At 44.9% G+C, this 22,488-nt stretch overlaps 1 protein-coding gene across 2 annotated transcripts in view; it reads left to right on the top strand.

The window, feature by feature from the left end:
* Positions 1-2,273: 2,273 nt before the first annotated feature.
* Positions 2,274-22,488, top strand: part of GSS (glutathione synthetase) — a 28,952-nt gene continuing 8,737 nt past the window's right edge. Inside the window, exons 1-8 of one of the 2 annotated variants that reach the window (XM_012455138.2) lie at positions 2,274-2,354; positions 6,039-6,175; positions 12,290-12,435; positions 15,175-15,250; positions 15,554-15,693; positions 16,481-16,597; positions 21,590-21,670; positions 21,770-21,847. In XM_012455138.2, coding sequence (XP_012310561.2) covers positions 6,047-6,175; positions 12,290-12,435; positions 15,175-15,250; positions 15,554-15,693; positions 16,481-16,597; positions 21,590-21,670; positions 21,770-21,847 — 767 coding nt within the window. In that variant the 5' untranslated portion in view covers positions 2,274-2,354; positions 6,039-6,046. Of the gene's footprint in view, positions 2,355-2,445; positions 3,369-6,038; positions 6,176-12,289; positions 12,436-15,174; positions 15,251-15,553; positions 15,694-16,480; positions 16,598-21,589; positions 21,671-21,769; positions 21,848-22,488 lie in introns of those variants that run through there. The other variant, XM_012455139.3, reaches the window with a different exon arrangement.

Below are 22,488 nucleotides of genomic sequence, written 5' to 3'. Positions count from 1 at the left end.
ATAGCTTCTTTTGTTCCTGGTTGACCCAGTAGCCTCTTCCTGCCACCTGGGGCCTATTATAGTTAACAGCTGCTTCATATCCCCTCGGGTACAAAAGCCAACAAGGACAGGACATCAGGAAACACTGTTCTGGGAATAACCAGACACCTATCTGCCACCATCTCCCCCACCCTGTAACCATACAGGGAAGACTGGAGGACTCAGCCCATCCTGTAGTCAGATAATGTATATGCTTTATTTAAAGAGTCGAAAGGGGCGCCTGCAGTGGCTCATGCCTGTAATCCCAGCACTTTGGGAGGCTGAGGCAGTTGATTCACCTGAGCTCAGGAGTTCAAGACTAGCCTGGCCAACGTGGTGAAACCCTGTCTCTACTAAAAATACAAAAATTAGCTGGGTGTGATGGTGGGCACCTCCAATCCCAGCTACTTGGGAGGCTGAGACAGGAGAATTGCTTGAACCTGGGAGGTGGAGGTTGCAGTAAGAATTGCTTGAACCTGGGAGGTGGAGGTTGCAGCAGAATTGCTTGAACCTGGGAGGTGGAGGTTGCAGTGCATTGCACTCCAGCCTGGACAACAAGAGTGAAAACTCCATCTCAAAAAAAAAGAAAAAAAAAAGTCAAAAGGATCTTGGTCCCTGGCTTGGGTTGGGTTGAGCCACTCACTTGAGATCAGCAGGAGTTCTCACTCCTAAATTTCTTTAACCTGTTCCCTTCACTCCATCTCCACAGCCATTGCACTGGCTAAGACCTCATCATCTCACATCTTAATTCTCTCTCCGCTTTCTCTGGCCCATCTCCCCACTTCTAAACCATTTGCCACGCTGTAACCAATGCCTAACACACAAAACTGACCATGTCTTTCCCCTGCTTAAAGCCCTTAGACAGCTCCTGCTGCTCGTGGAACTGGCATCCAAGGCTACCTCTCCAAGCCTAAGCCTCAAATCCTGTTGCAACCCTCAGACCCTTCCTCATTATCCACACCAAACTCCTCAGAGTCTGTAAAACAAGCCAAGCAACCCTCAGAATTATATGCCTGTTTTTTGCTTTGTTTTTGAAACAAGGTCTCACTCTGTCACCCAGGCTGGAGTGTAGCGGTGCAATCTCAGTTTACTACAGCCTCCGCCTCTGGGGCTCAAGGATTCTCCCGCCACAGCCTCCCGAGTATCTGGGATTACAGGCACGGCCCAATGCACCAGGCTAATTTGTGTATTTTTAGTAGAGACGGGTTTTCACCATGTTTCAGCCTGGTCTCCAACTCCTGAGCTCAAGCAATCTACCTGCCTCGGCCTCCCAAAGGGCTGGGATTATAGGCCTGAGTCACTGCGCCCAGATAGCCTTTGCTGCTTTTGTTCCTACAGTTTGGAACACTGTCCCCATCCCAGCCTCTCACCTCTACCCCTACCCGCCTCACTACCTATACCTTCCCATCCATCCTTCAAGACCCAAAAGCCATCCCTGATTCCTCCAGAGAAACACTTATTGCCTACCTTCTTATCAGACTGAAAGCAGTGGCTGCGTCTTATTCATGGTTAATTCCCTACAACCTAGGCTGATAAATTCCATTTAACTAAAATTCCTATCAGGTGTTTCGGACTGCAGACAAGCCTATCACAACCCAGAGGAAGAAACAGGGAAGGCAATGGGGGCTGCCAAGCAGTGAGGTAGGGGTACGAATCATGAATCTGCATATTTTTAAAAAGTGCCCCAGATCCTGATGTAAGAAGTACTGGAGTTTTTAAGAAACACAGGGTTACCTCAAACAGTCCTAACTTCAGCATTACTGGAAAAACGAAAATCCTTTCCTTTCGCCTGTATGACTTTTCCTGCTACTATACCAAGTTAAAAAAATAGACAAAATCAGGGGGATTTTTCTGGGATCTGGCTGGGCTGGGAAACAAGGCTGGGTTCTAACACAGGTTCAGCCCCTAATGTGCTATGGGGCCCTGCCCCTCCCTGGGGCCTCCATTACCACGGCCACCCCCACTCCTATCTATCAACTGTGTGTCCCTGAGGTAGTGACTGTCCCACTCCGAGCATCAGTTTCCACATCTTCCACAGGACGTCGCCGGCTCTGACGCTCTATGAGCTATGCATACCCGTAGCTCCCCTCCTTCCCAAGTTCCATCCGCCAAGGTGCAGCCGACGCACTCCTAACGCCAAGGCCGCCCTCTCATCGACTGCCCCTTCCTGGCAGCGGCTCGGCGCCACAGGTGCGGATCTCTGTCCCCGCCCTGCTCTTTAAGCCCAGCTGGGGCGGTGCGCGCAAGCGCACTTGGTAGCATCGCAGGCCCCGCCCCCTGAGCCTGGGTAGCGGCGCGAGGGCCGAGAGAACGGTGCGCAGCGAGACGGCGAACGAGTAGGTTTGGGCGGCAACGGCGGCCGGCACGGGTCACGTTTCCTCGGGAGGAACGATGTGAGGGAGGGGTCTGGCGAGCGATTGGAACTCTAGAGGCCGGGAGATCTTGTAGCTGAAACCCTTCGCACGCGCAGAGAAACTAGTGTCCTGTGAGGGGGTTGGGCTGGTGCGCGTTGATCCCAGAGTTTCCGGATCTCCTGCCTTTAGATCGGGCCGGTACTGGGGCCAGTGGGCCAATGAGACTGGAGCAAGTTAGAACAACAACGGGCAGCGATTAGGACCAAACTTTGTCCAGGGTGGGAGGGACCGGGCCCGTGAAGTGGGGCCGGCCTGGGCAGCCTACCGTGTTGTTGCCTCGGGCCCTTTCCAAGCACTGGCTTAGTCCTGGGGATAAAGTCCGACCGGTTTCCTTGTGGGCGTTTTCAGGCTTTCGGTGATCTGGCCCGTCTGTCATTCATTCATTCATTCATTTAATGAATGAATACAGTACAAATGAATGAATACAGTACGTCTAATACTAGGTAGAGAAGTGATGGAGACAAACACTCTTCCCACGGTACAGGGAAAAGTGATGGGCTGTAGAATGTAGAAGCCCGGGGCGGAGAACAGGGACGGCTTCCGAAACTAAATCGCAAACCCCGATCGGGAGTGGTGGGGAGAGTTCCAAAGAGCAGACAGCACGTGCCAAGGCCTGGAAGGGAGACAGAGGCTGACGCATCCTGGTCGCTGAAGATACCTCACTCTGAATCTGTTTCGTGCCCAAGGAAGAGATGACAGTGGCCAGGGGCTAGGCTACAAACACTGGAAATGGAGATAAAGAATTCAAAGTACTATATACTTAGGCAGCAACATCCATAGGATTTGGGGAAAATGAGATGTAGGAAAGAAGTACTCAAGGCTTGGGTACCTGGGTGGGGCTCATCAGAGGAGAAGCAGATTTGTGGGAGACAACAACAAATTCTATTCTGGTTGTGTGGAGACTCCTAGGAAGCAACTGGATATTCTAGTTTGAAGGTAGGAAAGTATTGCTGTGAAGATGTAGATTTGAATGTCATCAGCAAAACAGAAATAAAGCCAAGAAAAGATAGTGAGACAGAGTTTTGCTCTTGTTGCCCAGGCTGGAATGCAGTAGCTTGATCTTGGCTCACCACAACCTCCGCCTCCCCGGTTCAAGCCATTCTCTTCCTTCTCAGCTTCTCGAGAGTAGCTGGAATTATAGGCATATGCCACCACGCCCGGCTAAATTTTTTTTCTTTTTTTTTTTTTTTGAGATGGAGTCTCACTCTGTAGCCCAGGCTGGAGTGCAGTGGCACAATCTCGGCTCACTGCAACCTCCGCCTCCCAGGTCCCAGTTCAAGCAGTTCTCCTACCTCAGCCTCCCAAGTAGCTGGGATTACAGGCATAAGCCACCATGCCCAGCTAATTTTTGTATTTTTTAGTAGTGACGGGGTTTCTTCATGTTGGTTAGGCTGGTCTCGAACTCCAGACCTCAGGTGATCCACCCTCTTTGGCCTCCCAAAGTGCTGGGATTACAGGTGTGAGCCACTGTGCTCCGCCTATGGTGATTATTTTTATGTCTTAAACTTCTCCATGTCCCTGGGACCTAGTCAGGGCCTGGCATTAGATGCAAATCAATGTTTACCAACTAAATAAAAGCCCAATAGCAAACAGAGATGTTGGAATTCCAAAGTTGTGGAAAGATGGGGGCTCATGGAGGGTTTCATTGCTCTAGTATCAAGGTAATGTGCTCTTGTCCTTGCTCGGCCACTGGGCTGCTGTGTGACCTCTGACAAGTCTCCTACCTGTAAAGTCAGCACAGCCAAAAAATGGTACCATGTATAGAGCTTCAGACACTGCTGAGGAATTTCACACAGATTTTTCTCTTTTAATCCACACCGCGTCTTCCAGGTCTAGACACTGTTTCTGATTTAAAAAAAAAGAGAAAAGAAAAAAAATCCACACAGTGATTTTAAAAGGGAATTCATATTATCATGGATTCAAACCCAGGTCTGTCTGACTTGAGCCTTGTTCTTTACTATGACTGCTCTCATCCATGTCTCACTCAACAGCGATATTATCAGGACCCTCTTGAGGTCACGTGTGCATTCTTTCAAAGCATTGCGCTGAGGCTGGCAGACTTTCATAATTGGTCTAGCACTAGGTCTGTCATGGGGAGAGGCGGACAGAGCTGAATGTGATGGAAGTTTCCTACCATTCTCTCTCTTCCTGGGGACCACTGAGTTGGGCAGCAATATTCTGTTAAATGACAATAGGGCAGAACAAAATTAATGACTATGTTTCCAGATTTTTATCCAGGTCTTAAACTTTTGAGGCCTGCTTCAAAATGAACGAGTATCAGGCTGTGAGTTTGTACATGTCTGTGTGTCTCTGGGCAACCAGTCAGACAACCCCTCCCATTACACTGGACACTTGGGTTTCAGCGATTTCCATCTTGCTAATGTGATTTCTCAAAAATATTTTCTGTCTTTTGGTGCTGTGATGATAAATGTCCATACATGGAATGTATTCATTTCCTGTTACTAAGTTTGCTTCTGGATAGTATAAGAGAGGAGTTTACTTTATTTGCATTTCATGATATTCCACAAAGAGCTCCCTACCCCTTCCCATGTAATTTATTTGAGATCTGTTGACATGAGTTGTTGGAGCTTGAAGGGAAATTAATAATGTGCTGCAGTGGCTCCTATCCCAGGAAAACTTGTTAAAAATACAAAGCCTCTGTCAGGCGCGGTGGCTCATGCCTGTAATCCCAGCACTTTGGGAGGCCGAAGTGGGCGGGTCACCTGACACCAAGAGTTTGAGACTGGCCTGGCCAACATGGTGAAATCTTGTCTCTACTAAAAATACAAAAATTAGCTGGGCATGGTGGTGCGCACCTGTAGTCCTAGCTACTCAGGGAGGCTGAGGCAGGAGAATCACTTAAACCCAGGAGGCGGAGGTTGCAACGAGCCAAGATCATGCCACTGCACTCCAGCCTGGGTGACAGAGGGAGACTCCACCTTAAAAAAAACAAAAATTGACAACAAACTGGTAAAAAAATATAAAAATAGAAATTAATTAATTAATTAATTAATTAAAAAAAGATACAAAGCCTCAACCCATCCTTTCCTTCAGGCCTTTTGAATCAGAATCTCTGGGATGGGGCCCAGGAATCTGTATTCTTTCCCAAACTTTCCAGAATGTTCAGCCAAGTTTGGAAACTACTGATATACCCCATCCTTCTTGTTTCACAGTTAGGGAATCTGTAGCTCTGGGAGGGAAAGGAACTTGTTTCAGTCACATCTGATATTAGTGCCTCTTTCTCCAATGAAGAGCATTGGGGTGGGAGTCCAGAGACATGGGTTAAGTCCAGGCTATACCAGTCATCACCCAAGGCAAGTCATTTCACCTCTCCAAGCCTCTGCTTCCTTACTGTGAGAATAATGTCATTGTGTTAGGAATCAAAAGAGAGAGTGGCAATGGAAATGCTTTGTCAAGCTTTCTGTTCTGTGCACGTGAAAGTTGTTAAGATCTAGAATGAACCAGCGTTCACTCCTTTGTACCACACTATTCCCTTCCAACAGAGGTCACGGTCCTTCTGTGTTGGGGGTGACCGCCAGCCAGTTTCAGTGGTTGCGGAGCTGCAGGTCATCTGTCACCAAGCTCTCTTCTCTCCATCTTTTGCAGGTGTTGGGATGGACACCAAGTGGGGGAGCCTCTTGCAAGATGAGCAGCAGCTAGAGGAGCTGGCACGGCAGGCCGTGGACCGGGCCCTGGCTGAGGGAGTGTTGCTGAGGACCGCACAGGAGCCCACTTCCTCGGATGTAAGCCCCCAGCTGCTCCCCACAGCATTCACCATTGCCCACTGTCTGGCCCTGGCCAGGCCGGGGGTTGCTCCTTTGCATCAGGGACCACATCTCTTTAGCTTTATTTTTTTTAGTAACTAAAATTGATCTCTAGAAGTAGAAAGTAAAAAAGCAGCATGATGGAGTAATCAAATTTAAATATGGTGTTTGAAGTGTGACTTAGACAAGTTTCTTAACCCCTCTCAGCTGCAGTTTCTTCAGATATAAAAATGGAACAATAATAGAAACAACCTTACTGGTTTGGTAAGAGAATTAGAGGATAATTCACGTAAAGCACTTTGCCCAGTGAGCTATTATTGAAGACCCCCATAATCAGAAAGAGAAGACTCTACTTTCTCTGTAATTGTTTGTGATTATATACTTTCAGGTCTTTCTCTGTACATTTATATACATAGGTATGTATATACAGAAATATGTCTTTTTAAAAAATCAAATTGGATCATATATATTATTCTATGATATGTTTTTGTTTTTTTCTTCAACAGTCTGTCTTAGAACTTTCCTTTTTTTTTTTTGAGATGGAGTTTCGCTTTTGTTGCCCAGGCTGGAGTGCAATGGCATGATCTCGGCTCACCGCAACCTCTGCCTCCCGGGTTCAAGCGAGTCTCCTGCCTCAGCCTCCCAAGTAGCTGGGATTACAGGCACCTGCCACCACCTGGCTAATTTTGTATTTTTAGTAGAAACAGGGTTTCTCCATGTTAGTCAGGCTGGTCTCGAACTCCTGACCTCAAGCCACCGTGCGCCCAGCCTGTCTTAGCATTTCTAATGCCTTCCATTAGGGTCAACTTTATTCTGAGGCATAGTATTCCAGAATTGGGTGTATCACAGTTTAGCTTTCCTCTACTGATGTCTATTGAGGCGATTTCTAATGTCTTTATGACCATAAATAGCACTCTGGGGAACATCCATGCGTATGTCTGTTAGGGTACCTGTGTGAGTGTTCTCCAGGGTCAACACACACAAGTAGAACTGCCCAGTCCAAACCACATCTTTTTAAAATTTCATACTTGGGAAAAATAAATAAAAAGCTTTTTGTTAATTTGGTGACTAGATAAGACATTTTCATAGTTCAAATTCAAAGGGCACAAAGCCTGTGTTTAGGTGTTCTTGTTTATTCTTTCAGATGGCTTATTCATAACAAGTAACTAATCACAAGTAAATATATTCCTTGGGGCTTTGCTCTGTTGCCCAGGCTGGAGTGTAGTGGTACAGTCTCGGCTCTCTGCAACCTCCGCCTCCTGGTTCGAGCGATTCTCCCACCTCAGCCACCTGAGTAGCTGGGACTACAAGCATGCACCACCACACCTGGCTAATTTTTTTTTTTTTTTAGTGACAGGATTTCACCATGTTGTCCAGGCTGGTCTCAAACTCCTGACTTCAAGTGAGCCACCGGCCTCTGCCCCCCAAAAATGCTGGATTACGAGTGTGAGACACGATACCCAGCCTCCTTTTTACACAGAGAAGCATACTAGACAAGCTCTTCTGTACCTTGTCTTTTTTTTTAACTTAACAGTACACCTTAAGATCATTCATATTGGTGACTAAAGAGCTGCCAACATCTTTTCTTTTTTTAGCCAGCCCCATTCTTTTTTGTCTCTGTGTGCCCAGAACCTAATATAGGCCTGGTGGAGTCCATACTCAGTAAGGGTTTGCTAAGGCCCAAGTAAATGACAATGTCTGTCACCTAAGCCAGACTGATGGTATGGAATAGAACCTAGATTTTGTGAATTACTTGTATGAATCTAAGATGAAGCATTTTCCCTTCAAAGCTTTTATTTCTTCTGCTAATCTATAGGGACTGTGTGAAGATCCAGTACTTGGTCCTTCTGGGAGCTAATGGAGCCTAGAAAAGGCACAATCCACAGTGAGATTTCTAATCCAGAAAAAAAGTCAGAAAATACATGTGCACGCGCGTGTGTGTGTGTGTGATTTTACTTCAAATCTTTACCATTCTTTGCCAAATACCCGCTCTATGCCAGGCCATTCTAGGCACTGAGGATAGAGAGGTGAGTCAGCCAGAGCTCTAGTCTCTAGAGCTGCTGGTCTAGTTAGAGAACATATCATAAAATGAAATTGAATAATGTCAGCTCTATCAGGAAACATAGGCAGTCTGCTACACAATGTTAACTATCATTTATTAAGTATTTACAATGTGCCAGGCATTATTCTAAACACTTTGGAATCACTGACTCCTCACCACAACAGAGATAAGGAAACCAAAGCCCAGAGAGGCTAAGTAACCTACCTGAGGTCATTTAAATGGCAAAATAATTGGCAGAGCCAGGATATAAACCCAAAGAATTTGGCTCCTGAGTCCATGCTCGGAACATCCATGCTCTTTTTTCTCTCCCAAGATACTGTATAGGACACCTGGAAGAAAGAGTAATTCATTATGATTTGATGATTGAGATGGAGGGTGGTATTTGAACTAGATTTTAAAAGACAAATAGGAAAAAGGAACAACACAGTAAGGACCCAAAAGTAGGAAAAGGCAAAAAAAAAAAAAAAAAAGTTGAAGAGAATGCAGCTGAAATTCAGGGCACGTAAGTGGATATAATGGGAAAGAGGGAAGGCCGATGTCAGAGAGCCAAAGGGCCTTAGGTACTGAGTGGAGGAGGAATGTGAACTTTATCCTGTAGATTAGAGCTGTAAACCAGCCGTTTCCAGGCTGAATATTTGGCTCCTGCAGTGTTTGGGGAGTTAGCTTATTTTTTTGCAATAGGTAATACATTCAAATACATTTGAACAGGGTGCAAAATTCAAAAGGGTATTCAGTACAGAGTATGTCCCCTCCCTCCAGCCACTGTTGCCCCGACTAGGGGCAAGCATTGTTAATGTTTTTTTTTTCACCCGAGTATTTTTAAAAAGTCAGAGCCAATGTTAAAAACAAAAAAATCATGAAATTAAAAAAACAAATTCTAGCAATGCAACTTGTCTTGAAAAATTATATCATCTGGCCACCCTGGCCTACTTCCCTGTATGGCAATTGGCTAGAGCAGAGTTCTGGCTGCCCCCTTTAGAGAAGATGCAAGTCCTTTTTGCCACAATTCCTATCACTCCCTGTTGCTTACCTGGCTTTAAAGCAGAATTTTGTCATGCACATGCTACAGCTTTTTTAAAATAGTAGAATAATTTTTGTTTTGTTTTGTTTTGAGATGGAGTCTCACTCTGTCACCAGGCTAAAGTGCAGTGGCACGATCTCAGTTCACTGCAACCTCCGCCTCCCACGGTTCAAGCGATTCTCCTGCCTCAGCCTCCCAACTAGCTGGGACTACAGGTGCGCATCACCACACCCAGCTAATTTTTGTATTTTTAGTAGAGATGGGGTTTCACTCTGTTGGCCAGGATGGTCTCCACCTCTGACCTTGTGATCTGCCTGCCTCGGCCTCCCAAAGTGCTGGGATTATAGGCATGAGCCACCGCACCAGGCCAATAATGTTATTTTATGTTCATGTCTCTATCAAAAGTGAGACGATTGTGTGTTTCAGCCTTTAGCCTGTAGATAGCAGAGAATAACTATATACTATTGATATTAAATTCAGGAGGGCATAACGAGTCCTGGGACAGAGGCAGAGGGAAGTCTTAGCAGAAAAACTCTTTGAGTTTCTCAGGCCAAGATGAGACTTGTTGTGGGCAGCAGAGTTCTATGTGTTAAAGCCAAGGAAATGCTCCTGTAGTCATCACATAGGTACTCAGGATATTAGGTCACTCCTTATGTAATCTGCAGTAATTCCCATTCTAATTCTTAAAGGCTTCAGGCTGAATAAACCTTATTCTCACAAACAGCCTTCCTCAGTTTTATCTTAAAACATGCTGAGGCTGGGGTGGTGGTGCACACCTGTAGTCTCAGCTACTTGGGAGGCAGAGGCAGGAGGATTGCTTGAACCTAGGAGTTTGACGCACTATGATGGCACCTGTGAATGGCCACTGCATTCCGGTCTGGGCAACATGGAAAGACCCCATTCAAAAAAAAAAAGATGCTGGGAAGGGTAATTTAGGAATTATCTACCAAAATTTAAAATGGATTTACTTGAATTACCTGATATTTTTACTTTTAGAAATTTAGAATATATGGACTTTCTCATATACAAAATACCTAGAATGCATATTTCTAGGATACCCATTGAAACTTTAATGGTAATGGGAAAATAAAGAAACTACCTATATACTAGATTCAATAAATTATAGTATATCCAAAGAGTGGAATACTCTACAGCGACTAAAAATAATAATGAAAATGCTGTATTTGAACATATAAGGAAATATACTAAAAGCACAATGTAGTATAGTTTGCTGTGGGAGTGAAAAAGGAGAAAATATATATGTATACATATATGTCGATATAAAGATGACTAGAAGGTTGTGTGAGACACTAATCTGTCATTTGCCTCTGGGGAGGAGAACTGGTGACTGGGGCCCAGTCTTTTCCCCAGGAGACTGGAATGAGAGTGAGACATACTTCTCACTATGTATTCTTATGTTTCTTTTGGATTTTGTATAATGTATTTATATTATCTGTTAAAAAAATAATATTTTGTCTGGGCATGGTGGCTCACGCATGTAATCCCAACAATTTAGAAGGCCAAGGCAGGTGGATCACAACACAGTGAAATCCCCATCTTTACTAAAAATATAAAAATTAGCTAGGTGTGGTGGCACGCACCTGTAGTCTCAGCTACTTGGAAAGCTGAGGCAAAAGAATTGCTTGAACCTGGGAGGTGGAGGTTGCAGAGCGAGATTGCACCACTGCCCTCCAGCCTGGGTAACACAGCAAAACTTCATCTCAAAAAAAAATAGTACTTTTAAAATAAATATATAAATATCAAGTTATAACACCATAAACTTATACTACCCTAATGACAAACTGATATTAACTGAAAGGTTAAACTCAGGAATGCTTCATAATACAAGTCACAAGATTTTCTTTTCATCTCTTACCCAAGTTCTAGTTCAGTTTGTATGCACTTTCCCTTCTAGAATCAGTGTACTCAATGGTATTTGGGTTTCTTGTCTATGTTAAAGTCCAAAGAATGCAGAATGCAGCTGAACTCTAGGCCTGTTAACCTGAGTCGCCATCTCTAACATTGGTGGAAAAAAACACTCCTGGCTTCTACTAAGGGAACCAGAGTTCACTTTTTTTTTTTTTTTTTTTTTAAACATTTGTCCCATTCAGTAACCAAATCAAAATCAAAAGGCAAGGGGACTGGAGTGTGAGCTCCTGATGCATGGAGAGGCCTGGGCTTGAACATCAACTAGCAAGGAGCAGGCTTCCGTGTGTATATGTGTGTGCGCGCACCTGTGCACAAGCACGCACGTGTGTGTGTGTGTTGTTTAGTAACTATCCTGGTTCAAATCCCAGCACCACTTACTAGCTGAATATAATTTTGGGTCTGTTAACCTCTCTGTCTCAGGTCCCTTCTCTGTTAAGTGTGGATAATAGTAGTATCTGTAATCCCAGCACTTTGGGAGGCTGAGGTGGGTGGATTACCTGAGATCAGAAGTTCAAGACCAGCCTGGCCAACATGGAAACCCTGTCTCTATTAAAAATATAAAAATTAGCCAGGCATGATGGCGCACATCTGTAATTGCAGCTCATCAGGAGGCTGAGGCAGGAGAATCACTTGAGCCCAGGAGGTGGAGTCTGCAGTGAGCTGAGATCGCACCACTTGCACACCAGCCTGGATAGCCAAGTGAGACTCTGTCTCCAAAAAAATAAAAATAAAAAATAAATAAGGGTATCTTCCTCACAGGGCTAAATGATGAATCTATGTAAAGTGTTTAAAATGGTACCTTACACATAGTAAATGCTCAATAACTTTTTGTGGGTTTCTTTTTCTATTTGCTTTCTGCTTTTTTGCTTTTCTCTCTTTAATATGTAGAGATAAACTATCACAGAATCTGAAAGCTCTCTTTGTACCACTCTTCCCCTTCTGCTCCTCCCAAGGTAACCACTAATCTGCAGTTTGGTGTGTCCTCAGTAAATGTAGGCCAGACTTTCCACGGGGTTACATTTGCAAGACAACCCGTTCACAGGTGTTCTACGCTTGTCCCATTCTCTCTTCTTGATCACAGGTGGTGAGCTATGCCCCATTCACGCTCTTCCCTTCACTGGTGCCCAGCGCCCTGCTGGAGCAAGCCTATGCTGTGCAGATGGACTTCAACCTGCTAGTGGATGCTGTCAGCCAGAATGCTGCCTTCCTGGAGCAAACTCTCGCCAGGTAGGGGGCAGTGAAGCATGGGGCTAGAAGTTCTAGAAGCCAGGAGCTGCTAGAACCAAGGAACTGGTAATGGTGAAGCCATGAGCTGTTACTGTGTAGCTGACTTGGTTGGACAGAGGAAAGGTACCTACCAAGAACAAAAAGTCATAGGAGTCAGGAAAGCTGGCTTCTAATCCTGGCTCAACCAGTTATTTATATGGTCTCAAGCAACTCCCTTTCCTTTTCTGGGCCTAAGGTTTCTTTATCTTAAAAATGGAAAGATTGGCTTAAATCCAAGATCACTTTTGTTGTTGACATTCTGTAATCCGTGACACCCTACTTTGAAGACTGATATTTCTATTTGGAATTAGGGAAAGTCAGCCTAGTTTTGGGGGAAAGTCAGCCTAGTTTTGGGGGAAAACAGAGGTAGAGAAGGTTATTGGGTTTAAAGTCAGATTTTCTACTTCTCCTAAGCAGCAACCCTTTCTTGTCACCCCAGGCCTCATCGTTGGGTGGGATGGGGTGCCACACTCAGGGCATGAGAAAGCAACCTCTGAAACGGCTTAGTCCATCCACTCTTCTCTGTCTCTTTCCCTTGATCTTTTTTTTTCCTTCAGATTCTGGGGCAATTTATTAAAATGTCTTAATTTATTTTAGAATTAAAATATAAATAGGCTGGCATGGTGGCTCATCCCTGTAATCCCAGCACTTTGGGAGGCCGAGGTGGGTGGATCACTTGAGGTCAGGAGTTCGAGACCAGCCTGGCCAACATGGCGAAACCCCATCTCTACTAAAAATACAAAAAATTAGCCGCGTGTGGTGGTGGGCACCTGTAATCCCAGCTACTTGGGAAGCTGAGGCAGGAGAATTACTTGAACACAGGAGGCAGAGGCTGTAGTGAGCTGAGATCGTGACACTGTACTCCAGTCTGGGTGACAGAGCAAGACTCCATCTCAAAAAGAAAATATGCATATATATATATTTTTTATTATGTATAATATGTATTTTATATATTCATTTTAGAATTAAATATCTATAAATATTATGCTAGATGTGTATATACTGTACAGGTTGAGCATCCCTAATCCAAAAATCCAAAACCTGAAATGCTCCAAAATTCAAAACTTGTTGAACACCACATGATTCTACCAGTGGAAAACGCCACACCTGATGTCATGTGACAGATACAGTCAAAACACAGTCAAAAGTTTGTTTCATGCACAAAACTATTTAAAATATTCTGTAAAATAATCTTCAGGCTGTGAGTATAAGGTATATATGAAGCAAATGAATTTCGTGTTTAGACTTGAGTCCCATCCCCAAGATATCTCATTACATATATGCAAATCTTCCAAAATCCAAAAGACTTCTGGTCCTAAGCATTTTGAATAAGGGATGTTCAACCTGAAATTGGATGTCTTTGATTAATTTTTCAACAGAAACAACTATTTTGTTAGAGATAAAATCTTTTAAACTTTTTGGGTAAATATGAGAAGGGGTCATAATGGTAAGAAGCTTGGAAACTATTGACTTGTGGCCAAAAACCCAGTGAGTCGCGAATGTATGAATCTCCCCACAGCCTTACCCTGTGAGCCATTTCCTGGAATGGGGCCAGCTTTGTACTTGCAGCCTGGCTCATGACCTTTACCCTAATGATACAATTATGTAGGAGACCTGCAGCTCATCTCTGCAACCCCTGCCTTCTCTGTTCCTCTCTCCTCTCATACACATACAAACTGTAGTTCCTAAGGGAGAAGAGCCTCTACAACACATGAAGGAGAGAACCTCTTCAGAAAAAGGGAGATGTGCAGAATCCACCCTGAAGCTCAAAGGGCAATACAAGTGATGTTAATTACTTGTGGATTTTTTCTTACTGTGGCTCTTCTTGAAGCTCCAGAAAACCATGCTGGATAGGCCTCTAACACATGTCACGTCATGGCAGTACACTGGGCTACGACAATGAGCCTGCATAGACACAGCAACTACCTTCATGACATATATAGTCAAACAGGAGAGATGACACTAATCATCACACAAATAAAATTTAAAATTGCAACTGCAGTCAGTGCTATAAAGGAGTGGTTCTTAGTTCTATGAGAACACAGAGCAGGGGGATCTGACCCAGATAGGGAAGGCTTCCCTGAGGAAATCACATCATAGGAGGACTAGTTGAAAAAAAACGACGACAATAGGATATTTAGCTGGGGTCAGAAAAATCTTATTGGTACACAGGGCATAACTGCTGTCTTCTAATCTCTGAGGGCTGCCATGGAGGAGAAGGAGAAGGCTTGGCCTGGGAGGTCCCAGAGTGTAGGAAAAGCTATGGAAAGTTAGTATTAGGTCAACCAGAAAGCTTGCCAACCATCAGAGCTATTCAAGTGTAGAATAGGTATATCATGTCATTTTTTAACTCTTCTTTGGAGCAGTATGTTCAGTTTTTTTAATGTAATATCTTACTGACTTTTTACCACAACCCTAGGATATAAATATAATTATCTTCCCTCCATTTTATAAATCAGCAAACTGAGACACAGAGAGGTGAAATGATTCCCCGAGGTTGCCTATTAGTGAGTGGTAGAGTAGGATTTGAACCCAGGTCTAGAGCTGGATTCTTAGCCACTGTTCTCTGCCAGATTAGGGTGGACATTCAAGTTTTGGCCAGTAGACTCAGAGGATTCAGGAGTCAATGAGTGGGGATGGGACTCCTTGACGTTTTAGGTCCAATTAAGCCTGCAAAATGTTCTCTGTTTCTTCCTCCAGCACCATCAAATGGGATGATTTTACTGCTCGTCTCTTTGATATCCACAAGCAAGTCCTAAAAGAGGGCATTGCCCAGGTAACCATTCCCAGTCCTACTCTAGTCTGGAACCTGCCCCTCCCATCTCTGTTTGTTTTTTGTTTTGCTAGAAGAATCTGGTCCAGGCCCTCAGCTCATGGGAATTTGCCTCTCACTGGTCCCCACTGGGTTTATCCCAGTGACCAATTCTAGGATGACCAGGAGAATGATCCCACTGGGCTGGGGAGTGTTCGCTGGTGCCTCTGATCTCTATGTAGAGTTCATGGTACCTGTCTGCTCTGTGGCTAGGTCCTCAGAGACAGCCCCTGGGCAGATATTGTCAGCCTTCAGTTTTCCCCACAGACCGTGTTCCTGGGCCTGAACCGCTCAGACTACATGTTCCAGTGCAGCGCAGATGGCTCCCCAGTCTTGAAACAGATCGAAATCAACACCATCTCTGCCAGCTTTGGGGGCCTGGCCTCCCGGACCCCAGCTGTGCACCGGTGGGTCCCTTGGGCAGCCCCAGGCATACCTGTAGGGTGACATCCTGAAGGGTCTACAGTCACTGGCTAGGCCAGGGAACTCCAGGGAGCTCCACCTATGACTTGTGTTATTATACCTATTATGTAAACTAATGCTTTCCTGGGCCCTGGGTCACATGTTGCCCCAGCCACCCCCACAGCAGTTTCCACTTGTAATTAGATCCTTGGTTTGTTATGGAGAAAAAGGACCTTATGGCTCATCTAGTCCTGTCCCTTCATTGTACAAGCAGAAGAAACAATATCTTGAGAGCCCCAGAGAGAGGAATGCAGGAACTTCTACCCGGGGCCTGGGCCTAGTAGCATCCATTTCTAGCCAGCAGTGATGTTCCAAGTTGCAGTGATTTTAGATGGTCTTACACAGGGTTCCAGACAGTGCCTGGAGGCCCAGGGTAAGGGGCTCCAGCTCACTGGGAGGCTGGGGTAGATTGGGGTGGGGACAGAGGCTCTCAGGTCTCCTCTAGACATGTACATCAAGGGCCAGGGTTAGAGCAGCCCAGCGTATTCCAACCTGAAGTGGATCCTCCAGGAATGTGATGGTAGGATACTTTTTAGTGCTCAACTGATGCTCAGAGTCATGTTGTATCTATGAGGTCATGGGCAGCGGGGTCTTCCAGGTCCATCCAATTACTGAACAGTCATCTCTCTTCCAACAGACATGTTCTCAGTGTCATGTTGTGTCTATGAGGTCATGGGCAGAGGGGTCTTCCAGGTCCATCCAATTACTGAACAGTCATCTCTCTTCCCACAGACATGTTCTCAGTGTCCTGAGTAAGACGAAAGAAGCTGCCAAGATCCTCTCTAATAATCCCAGCAAGGGACTGGCCCTGGGAATTGCCAAAGCCTGGGAGCTCTACGGCTCAGCTAAGTAAGGGTGTGAAAAGGTAGCAGCAGGATCCTGCTTTAGTTTCAGCATTCATGGGTGTAGCAACTTCTTTTTTTGCCTACCATCATTAGAGAATAAGGGGATTTTTCTAGGAATAGAAACTTATACCTTTAAATGCCAAAATTATTTTAAGGCTTCCTTCTTAAATAAGAGATGCTGACTATGATTTAACTTTTTCTTATTGACTGGAAGTCATCATTATGACTGTCAACGATTGCTGCTTGCTAAAATACAGCAATGCTACCTAGAATTAGAGAGGCATACAAGGCCGTTTGCCTGCACTCATAGCTCTGACTGCTAGGCTTTAGTTCTCATTCATTTTCTTTTTTCTTTTTTTGAGATGGAGTTTCACTCTGTTGCCCAGGCTGGAGTACAGAGGTGTTATCTCGGCTCACTGCAACCTCCACCTCCTGGGTTCAAGTGATTCTCCTGCCTCAGCCTCCTGAGTAGCTGGGACTACAGGCGCACGCCACCATACCTGGCTAATTTTTGTATTTTTTAGTAGAGACAGGGTTTCACCATATTAGCCAGGCTGGTCTCGAACTTCTGACCTCGTGATCCACCCGCCTCGGCCTCCCGAAGTGCTGGGAATATAGGCGTGAGCCACCACGTCCATCCAATTTTTGTATTTTTTAGTAGAGATGCGGTTTCGCCATGTTGGCCAGGCTGGTCTTGAACTCCCGACCTCATGATCACCCGCCTCAGCCTACCAAAGTGCTAGGATTACAGGTGTGAGCTACCACACCCAGCCTCTCATTCATTTTCTTCATAGTTTTCGTGTCCATTTCCCAATTCTCAGCTCTTACTTTTGACTGCTGTCAGTATGCTTGAACTTGGAATCCTCCACTCCCATGCCCATGCCTCCCTTCTGATTTACCATGGTTTGGGAAAGCAAATGATCCAGATTGTTATGATTGGATCTGAAGAGTGTGAGGGCCTCTTTGATGAGTAAATGCATAAGCTTTGACTGAGGAATTTTATGATATCCTTTTTAACTGCTTAGAGGCATTTTTTGCTTTCTTTCTATTTCTCAATCGTTTTCCAGATGTGTGAAGATGTTAGGTAAGTGATTTTTCGATCATCGAGGGGCCACTATACTAACAGTTATTGCAATGTTAATATGGCATTAATAGTCCTTAATATACACTTACTAGTGCCACATCTTGTGCTAAGCTCTGTACATACAGGATCTCATCGAACTCTCATAATAAGCTCTCTGAGGTTCATACTGTTCAACTTCTCTTTTTTTTTTTTTTTGAGACGGAGTTTCACTCTTGTTACCCAGGCTGGAGTGCAATGGCGTGATCTCGGCTCACCGCAACCTCCGCCTCCTGGGTTCAGGCAATTCTCCTGCCTCAGCCTCCTGAGTAGCTGGGATTACAGGCACGCGCCACCATGCCCAGCTAATTTTTTGTATTTTTAGTAGAGACAGGGTTTCACCATGTTGACCAGGATGGTCTCGATCTCTTGACCTCGTGATCCACCCACCTCGGCCTCCCAAAGTGCTGGGATTACAGGCATGAGCCACCACACCCAGCCTCAACTTCCTCATTTTATAGAGGAGGAAACTGAGGTCCTGAGGACTGACCTCAGGATTGTTCGAGGTTAAGTGATGAGTTGGTGACAGATACCAAAGTCTACCTCCCTCCAAAACCTGCACTCTTAATCATGCTCTTACCTCCAAGAGAGCCTCTCTGTCCTTGCTAAGCCTCACTAAAACCTAAGAAATCTCAGACTCTAAGCATTTAGAAATTGTCAGACAAATATTCTTTCAAGTATATTGACTAAGTTGTATTTTAAGAGAGGGGAGCCAGGGGATGGGTCAGCTAGGGAACTGCTGACAGACAAACACTGCAGAGGGTTTTGCCTGCCAGCCTGTCAATAACATGGACAGAAAATACTTGTGTGTCCAGAGTTAGGCACTGGTAGGTAGGAGTTACGCGGCACCTGAGCCAGAACCGGCTTCCCCCATTGTGAGAGTGAGATAGGCTCTTCTGCTGACCTAGCACATAACCTTGGCAAATTAGTTCTTTTCTTCTCTAAGCTTCAGTTTCCTCATTTGTAAAACAGGAGTAATAATAATACCTAAAAGGGTGTGAGAATAAAATTAGATCATTGATCTGAAAAATGTTTTTAAAAACTCTGTGTGGATCATTATGTGGTACTTTCAATAATAATAATAGGCCAGTCATGGTGGATCATGCCTCTAATCCCAGCACTTTGGGAGGCCAAGGCAGGTGGATCACCAGAGGTCAGGAGTTCAAGGCCAGCCTGGCCAACATGGTGAAACCCTGTCTCTATGAAAAATACAAAAATTAGCCAGGCATCATTTGTATTTGTGTTAGTTTGTATTAGTTTTAATTTATACAAGAGCAAACTGAGGCTCAGAGAGTTTGAATAACTTGCCCAAAATTATACAACTGGTAAGTATAGAATTCATCTGCCCCTAAAGCCTGTGTTCTTTCTACTTCCCTGTTCTACCTCTAAGAGATATGGTTCCATAGTATTGACTGAAAAACTGCATTGGTGAGCAGATGAATTTTCATCAATTAGCTCATGATATTTTAAATTTTTTTAATTTTTTAAAAAATGGAATTCTGGGGCTGGGCATGGTGGCTCACGCCTGTAATCCTGGCACTTTGGGAGGCCGAGGCGGGTGGATCATGAGGTCAAGAGATCGAGACTATCCTGGTCAACATGGTGAAACCCCGTCTCTACTAAAAATACAAAAATTAGCTGGGCGTGGTGGCGCACACCTGTAATCCCGTCTACTCGGGAGGCTGAGGCAGGAGAATTGCTTGAACCCAGGAGGCAGAGGTTGTGGTGAGCCGAGATCGCGCCATTGCACTCCAGTCTGGGTTACAACAGTGAAACTCTGCCTCAAAAAAAAAAAAATGGAATTCTGCAAAATGAATAACGATTTCAATTTAGACAAACTCTGAAAGCATAGGGCCTGTGGTTAGAATGAGTAGAATAAGAAAAGGGGATTCCTGGTGATGAAAGGTTGGGAACTGCGATCTTTTTAACACCGTTATTTTATAGGTGGGAAAACCAGGGCCCAAGGAACGAAATTGCCTTACCCAAGTCAATTACCAAGACATACTACAAGTCACTGGCAGAGCCAGCACTAGCACTCAGGGGTCCTCACCCCCAGCCAGCATGCTATTGTCAGGTCACCTTCCTTAACTGACAACTTTCCTAGTCCCACTTGGAAACAGAGTGCTCAGAACTGACAGCAAAAAGAGGTTGAATATGTTTCTGAGCCTGGCTCTGACTGTCTCGCAGTTGGCAGGCTGACTTAATTAGCTGGGGCTTGCAGTTCCACTTTAACCTCCAGTTGCCAGCCTTCCTCCTCCACCTCTTTTTGGAGGTGGGCCAGCCTGGGCCAAGTGCCACCCTCCCACACATAGCCTCACCCATGAGTGAGACAGGCCACAAAGTGAAGAGCAAAGCCATTGGCCCCTGGGACTCTCTCAGGGCAAGGTGACTTGTGAGAGCACCACTTTTAGTTTGTCTCTTAGACACCCAACTGAAAGCCAAGACTCAGCTTAATGTCATGTCTGACCTCATGAGATTTCAGGCAGACCAGGAGAGGGGACTTACTAAAACTTGGATTTTGGCTAAGCAGAAAGGAGTCAGGCAAACAGAGTTTAGTCCAAGTTCAGCCAAGGTCAGGAGAAACAGATAGACAAGAGAGGCCAAGTAGAGGAAGTCAGGGAAATACACTTAGAATCCTAAGCCAAAGCCTAGCATTCCGTGGGTCTCAGGAGGAAGCCACAGGCACAAAGCAGTACAGCCGCAGCAAAAATGGAGTATGGGGCCGGGCGCGGTGGCTCACGCCTGTAGTGCTAATACTTTGGGAGGCTGAGGGGGATGTATCACCTGAGGCCAGGAGTTCGAGACCAGTCTGGCCAACATAGTGAAACCCCATCTCTACTAAAAATAGAAAAACTAGCCAGGCATGGTAGTGCACCCCTGTCATCTCAGCCACCTTGGAGGCTGAAGTAGGAGAATCATTGAAACCTAGGAAGCAGAGGCTGCAGTGAGCCTAGATTGCGCCACTGCAGTCCAGCCTGGGTGACAGAGGGAAACTCAGTTTCAAAAAAATTTAAAAAAATAAAATGTAAAAGAAAAAAAATGGAGTTTGGTACTGCTGAGCATTCACCCTAAGAATCTGTTAGGGGACTGGAACTATCTTAGCTGGCAGCCAAACAGATAGTTCTCTGGCATAAGCTTTTCCCTGAGTCCTCAAGCCCCTGCCTCTTTAAGAAATACATGAATAATCAGAGACAAAGAAGCCACATAAGCCCTAGCAATCTCATTAATACTATGAGATCAAATGTGGCCCTGTGTACATTACAGGAATCTTGGGAGGCCCCAGGAGATAATGCCTTGTTTGTAGTTGGCACTGTGGGTTTCTGTAGGGTTCCATTTCATGTCAGAACCACATCCCTTTTTTGTATCCTTTACAATCTAGTAACAGAGCCATTAGCCCCTGACCCCCTGCATTGTTCTTTTGTTAAATTTTCCTCAGTACTCCCACTTGTTTATTCTTCCAGAGAGATTTTAGAATTATTATGTTAAGTTAGAAGAAAAAGTTCTCTTGGTTGAGAATGGTTTTAAATCTAAATTTTAATTTGCACAGAAATTCATCAACCCATGACATCATTACAATATTTCATCTGCCCTTTGGAGAAGGGTCAGAGGCATCTTCATTTTTGAAGTTTTCTATTTTCAGGAAATCATAGCATCAGGTGTCTATGCCTGAGGCAATCCCAGGGTTCCTGAGAGAGGGAACGTCTGCTGTTTCAGGGAAGCAGTGTTCTTATTCTTATTCCAGGGAACATATTGTCTTTCAGGGAACCTGTGTTCTTATTCTTATTCCTGGAGGCGGGGCAGTGTGGGGGTTGAGGGGAGAAACAAAGGAAGAACAAGTTCTATAGTAGCCTTGGGCTACCTGTGCTCTTTCCCCAGTGCTCTGGTGCTACTGATTGCTCAAGAGAAGGAAAGAAACATATTTGACCAGCGTGCCATAGAGAATGAGCTACTGGCTAGGTAAGTAAAGGAAGGGGGACTTCTAGGTATGGCTCCAAGATTGGGGGGGCACCCAAAACATAGCATCCATTCCCTCTGGCTCTTGACCATTTTTCCCAGGAACATCCACGTGATCCGACGAAGATTTGAAGCTATCTCTGAAAAGGGATCTCTGGACCAAGACCGAAGGCTGTTTGTGTAAGCATTCCCAAGAATCCAGTGGAAGGCTGCTTTATGAAACTCATCCTGCCGCCCTCTTCCCCTAAATGATTCTTTCTTCTGGGAGATGCAATGGCTTGCTTCCTTCTCTCCTAATTTCTGAAATATCTTATCCCCTCAGAAAATTTTGGAGAAAGCCAGCCTGCTTCTATCAGAGCTGTTGACATTCTGGATCAGGGCCTCCTTAGAGATCATCTTAGTTTTAATATGCCCTACGTTCCTAAAAGTTTTTTTGTCCCTTTTAGTAAGGTCAGGTCAGGCCTGAGAAGCTGAGCTGGGCAGTCAGGGAGGAAGAGGAGCAGCTGGCTCATTCTGTGATTGGTCTGGATGCCACTCTCTGAGCTCGGGCCTGGATTTGTGTTCCAAGCCAAGTCTTATCCTTCTCTCTAGGGGCCACCACCAGGTAGATTGAGTGTTACATATTTGGGTACCATTGCAGCATATATATTTAGACCTAGAACTTTGTGATTGTTAAAATTAAGACTATCCATGGAATTTCACAACACCATTCACTGTTTTTCAAAATATGCTTTTATTACAACAAAACAAAGCAGTTAATTACTTTTAGATAAACTAGAGAATATCAAATAGGTCAAAGAAAAGGAAAAGAAGTTTAAAAA

The sequence above is a fragment of the Aotus nancymaae genome, unplaced genomic scaffold, assembly GCF_030222135.1.
Source record: "Aotus nancymaae isolate 86718 unplaced genomic scaffold, 86718_ANA_hifiasm-v0.15.2.pri h1tg000029l, whole genome shotgun sequence".
NCBI lineage: Eukaryota > Metazoa > Chordata > Mammalia > Primates > Aotidae > Aotus > Aotus nancymaae.
This window is presented reverse-complemented; position numbering and strand designations above follow the sequence as displayed.